This window comes from Eubalaena glacialis, chromosome 6 (assembly GCF_028564815.1).
Source record: "Eubalaena glacialis isolate mEubGla1 chromosome 6, mEubGla1.1.hap2.+ XY, whole genome shotgun sequence".
Classification (NCBI taxonomy): Eukaryota; Metazoa; Chordata; class Mammalia; order Artiodactyla; family Balaenidae; genus Eubalaena; species Eubalaena glacialis.
The window spans coordinates 46,888,105-46,892,293 of NC_083721.1; the positions used below are offsets into that span (position 1 = coordinate 46,888,105).

Consider the following 4,189-nt stretch of genomic DNA (forward strand, 5'->3'; position numbering starts at 1 on the left):
TATTCTAGGCAGAATGTAAAATGTAGATAATCTGCTACTTTCAGTGATATGACAGCAGTGTGCTTACTCAATGACTACTGCCAATGTTACCAGCCTCTCTTTTTGTACTTTTTAAGTCTAATATTAATCTCAAACAAATTATCTCTTTTCCTACTCCTTATGAAGTTTGCAGAAGTGCTTTCCTCAACATAGCCTCCCTTTTTAAAGGAAAAAAAAAAAAGAAAAGAAAAGAAAAAAACAACCCCCCCCCCACAAAACCTCTATGCGCATTTCTGTAGAAAATACCCCAATTCTTCCATATATTTACTGTTCAAATATTATTCTTGTCAGAACTGAATTCACAAACCCTATTTTCCTCAAATTTTCTACATTGTTTCCTGTTTTTGAATTACAATGCAGGCACTTTGAGAAAATGTTTCAGGCTAGCATAGACTTGGCAGTGAAATCTTCATCTACATTCTGCAGAGTTGGTGACTAGGATATAGAAATAAAAATTTGTGCTGGAATGACTCCCATGTGGTTGGGCATGTCATAAAAGGCAGGGAACTGTGAATCCAAGTCTTATTCCCTTGCATGGTTATATACGTAGATCAGCTGTTTCTAAATGGCTAGATCCTTCTTTAGATAACCGAGGCAGGGATTTGGATGCACAGAACACATTTTATATTCAGAAGTGTATACAATTTGTCACTGATAAAACACATTGTGATGATGTGGACTTAGGTTTATCCCTCTGGGTTTCCACAGGATCTAGCCTTCTCATTTGCTTCACAGGATTATAAGATTAACAGGTGCATTTGTAATTTGGGGCTCTTTTCTGCCTTAGCTATCTTCATGTTAGCCATTGCCTACCAACGTGTTTCATCTTTTCTCCTCATTTGATTTGGGTGTAAACAAAATCTTAACTTTTACTATTTAAATTGAATCCAGATATTCAAAACATTAAACACTGGCTATTCTTTCCACTTTGGTGTTTTTTGTAATGTTACATTCTACCCTGACTTTGATAGTCTCACTTGTAATCTCAAAAAGGGCAGGGAAGGAAAATCCTTATAATTGTTTTAGAATTATGTGCTTCTGACATATTAGAAACATTCTTGGTTAACTGCATGATAATTGTCTACACTGGCATGTAGAGTCCTAGCTCTTAGATTCTTCCCAAATCTGCAGATAAGCTGGCTAATATCTCTTCTTTTCTCTCTTCTTAAAGGAGGGGTTATTTTAACATCATTGGTAAAACACAGAGTTACAGTTTTACAGTGTGGGTGAGCTAGGAATGACAGTGTTCTAGCTTAGGAGACACTAAATAAATGTTTGATGATTATGTTCACATATGAGAATTTATTGAGTAAAATTAAAAAGAGTCTATTTGAAATTTGGTGTTGTTTTGAGGAATGTATAACCAAAAGAGTCTATTAGGAATTTGGGGTAATTTTTGATGAATACATAATCAAACATAATGATAATGGATAGGAAACAACAAAAATGAAATTTTAACTTACCGTCTTACTACTCTACCCATTAATGTCTTAGTAGGAAATGATACCTATCCATTGTACAAAGATATAGTTTTAGTCTATTTTTTTGGTTCAATAGAAAAGTTACAATTGAGTTCTTGAGAAATGGTGAAAACACTTTTGAACCTGCACCAGTCTCACTTTTTAGAGACTGTAGAATAAAACGTATTACATATTTTTTATTCTTAATTTTGTAGAACATTTCACTGTTAATACATTTAGTTTTAAGGTATTTATGAGTGACAAGTTATGGACTAAGTCAAATGGTGTCCACAGCCTGCTCCATAAACCTTTTAGGTAAATATATATTTGAAAAACCTTTAAAAAACTCCTTCTTCCTCAGAATTCTTTATAATATACTTAACACTCTTAAGCGTGTTTTAAAAAAGAGAGACCCTTTGCCTTCATATTTGTTCAGTAAGGGGCATCTGAAATACAGAAATGTGACACTGCAATCCAATATAAGTTTTCAATTAACCTTGATTAATTTTTTTCATTTCATTTCTCCATTGCAGTGATCAGCCTGAGTGAATATGATAGAAGCAAACAAGACACTGGTGACTGAGTTTGTTCTCACAGGGCTTATAGATCTTCTAGGGCTGCAGATCCCCTGTTCCTGATGTTCTTGGTCATCTCCCTCACCACTGTGGTGGGCAAACTTGGACTGATTTTTCTCATTTGGAAGGATCCCCATCTTCACAACCCCATTTACTCATTCCTTGGCAGTTTAGCCTTTGCAGATGCTTGTTCTTCATCTTCTGTAATTCCCAAGATGTTTATACATTTTTTATCAAAAAATCATGTGATACCTCTCCTTGTATGGCCCAATTTTATTTTTTTAGGTCCAGTGCCACCTCAGAATGTTTCCTCCTGGTAGTGATGGCCTATGACTGCTATATAGCCATATGCAACCTCTTGCTTTATCCAGTGGTGATGTCCAACAGACTCTGTATTCAGTTTATAGGTGTTTCATATTTCATTGGTTTTCTACATTCAGCAATTCATGTGGGTTTGTTATTTAGATTAACTTTCTGCAGGTCCAATGTAATACATTATTTCTACTGTGAAATTTTACAACTGTTCAAAATTTCTTGCACTGATCTTACAGTTAATACACTTCTGGTTTTTATCTTTTCAGCTTTTATACAAATCTTCAGTTTTATGACCATCATGGTTTCTTACACCCGTGTCCTCTTTGCCATCCTGGAAAAAAAGTCTGAAAAGGGCAGGGGCAAAGCCTTCTCCACATGCAGTGCTCACCTGCTCTCTGTTTTCTTGTTTTATGGCACTTTTTTCTTCATGTATGTGCATCCTGGGTCTGGGCCCTCTGGAGATCACGACAAAATGTATTCTTTATTTTATACAATAATAATTCCTCTACTAAATCCTTTTATTTACAGCCCGAGGAGCAAAGAGGTTATACGTGCCTTGAGAAGAATAATAAAGAAATGAATAGTTGCTAGACAATTTTCAAACTGTTTCTTCTTTACTGTCTGCTGAAAAAAGCCCCCAGTCCTAAAGATTAGCCATGACTATGCCATTTCATCAGAGGGCTAGTGGTCATTGTGGTGCATGGCTCTGTGTGAAGGAACCCAGCTTCCTATTATGTTTACTTGGATATGGGGCCAGTGAAAGTTTGGTAATCTTACCTATAACCAGCTCATTTAGAAACACTGTGCTCCATTTTTGTTTAATCATTTAGTTTTTGCAAATTAGCTATTTTCCTGGGACTTTAAACATTCTAGATAGTAATTGACAGTTTTACTGAGAAATAGCTGTGAGGCTGGCATACAGGGTTAGTCACTTAGTTCCTGAGTGAGCCTAGCTCACTGCTCTGGACCTACAAAGTAATAAGGCTTCACTGTTCTCTGCCGTACACAGTAACTCCAGTAGACTGATAAAAATAAAAGTGCTTCTTGACAGAATATATTCCTGAGAAGAAATGTACTGTTTAGTGATAAAGGAAAAAGTAAAAAGTTCTAAAAATTTGGTGGATCTTAGGAATACAAATGGAAGCTGGCATGAATTGAATTAAAGAATAGAGCATCAAAATTAACCACAGTTCATATGTATAACTCCACATACTGTTTTTTATAAGGGATATTGCATGTAGCATGATATTCCATAACTTATAAGTTTAGGAATATCTGAGTGTAATAAGAAGCAATTTCAGAGATCAGCCTTGATTGCATTACTGTTCCAATCAGTTTTAGCAGAAGCTGACTGGGAAGAAGGCAGGGAACCTAGATCAGAGTCAAGAACCTGGTTTAGTATGTAAAGATATGGATGAAAACTTGTGTCAATGAATTCCCTACCACTAATGTACTTCAGTTTGGGACGTGATCACTTAAATATATATACATACCCCAATTTATTTTAGAAGTATTAAATAGACATAAATGATTCAACTCCTCTGTTAGCAAAACATGTTCCTTGGACAATCTGTTTTTTCTTAGCACATTCACTTAGGAAAAATAATTATACAAAATGAGAATGTAGTTTAAATTGTTTAAGAATAAAAATATGCTTGTTGTTCTAGTATTTTAAAAACACTTTAGATCTCAATAGTTCCAACAAACATACTAAAAGTATTATCTAAAAATGTAGGCATATGGTAAATTTATTTTATCACTTAAATTTAGCATACAAGCATTAATGGAAAAATTCAACTT

General features: G+C 34.7%; 1 protein-coding gene across 1 annotated transcript; it reads left to right on the forward strand.

Annotated features, from left to right (window-relative positions):
- Window positions 1-2,050: 2,050 nt before the first annotated feature.
- On the forward strand, window positions 2,051-2,969 carry LOC133093248 (olfactory receptor 5AC1-like). The gene is given in 3 exon segments (XM_061193005.1): window positions 2,051-2,102; window positions 2,105-2,323; window positions 2,326-2,969. Coding segments are annotated over 3 exon segments (915 nt in total).
- The last annotated feature ends 1,220 nt before the right edge of the window (window positions 2,970-4,189 follow it).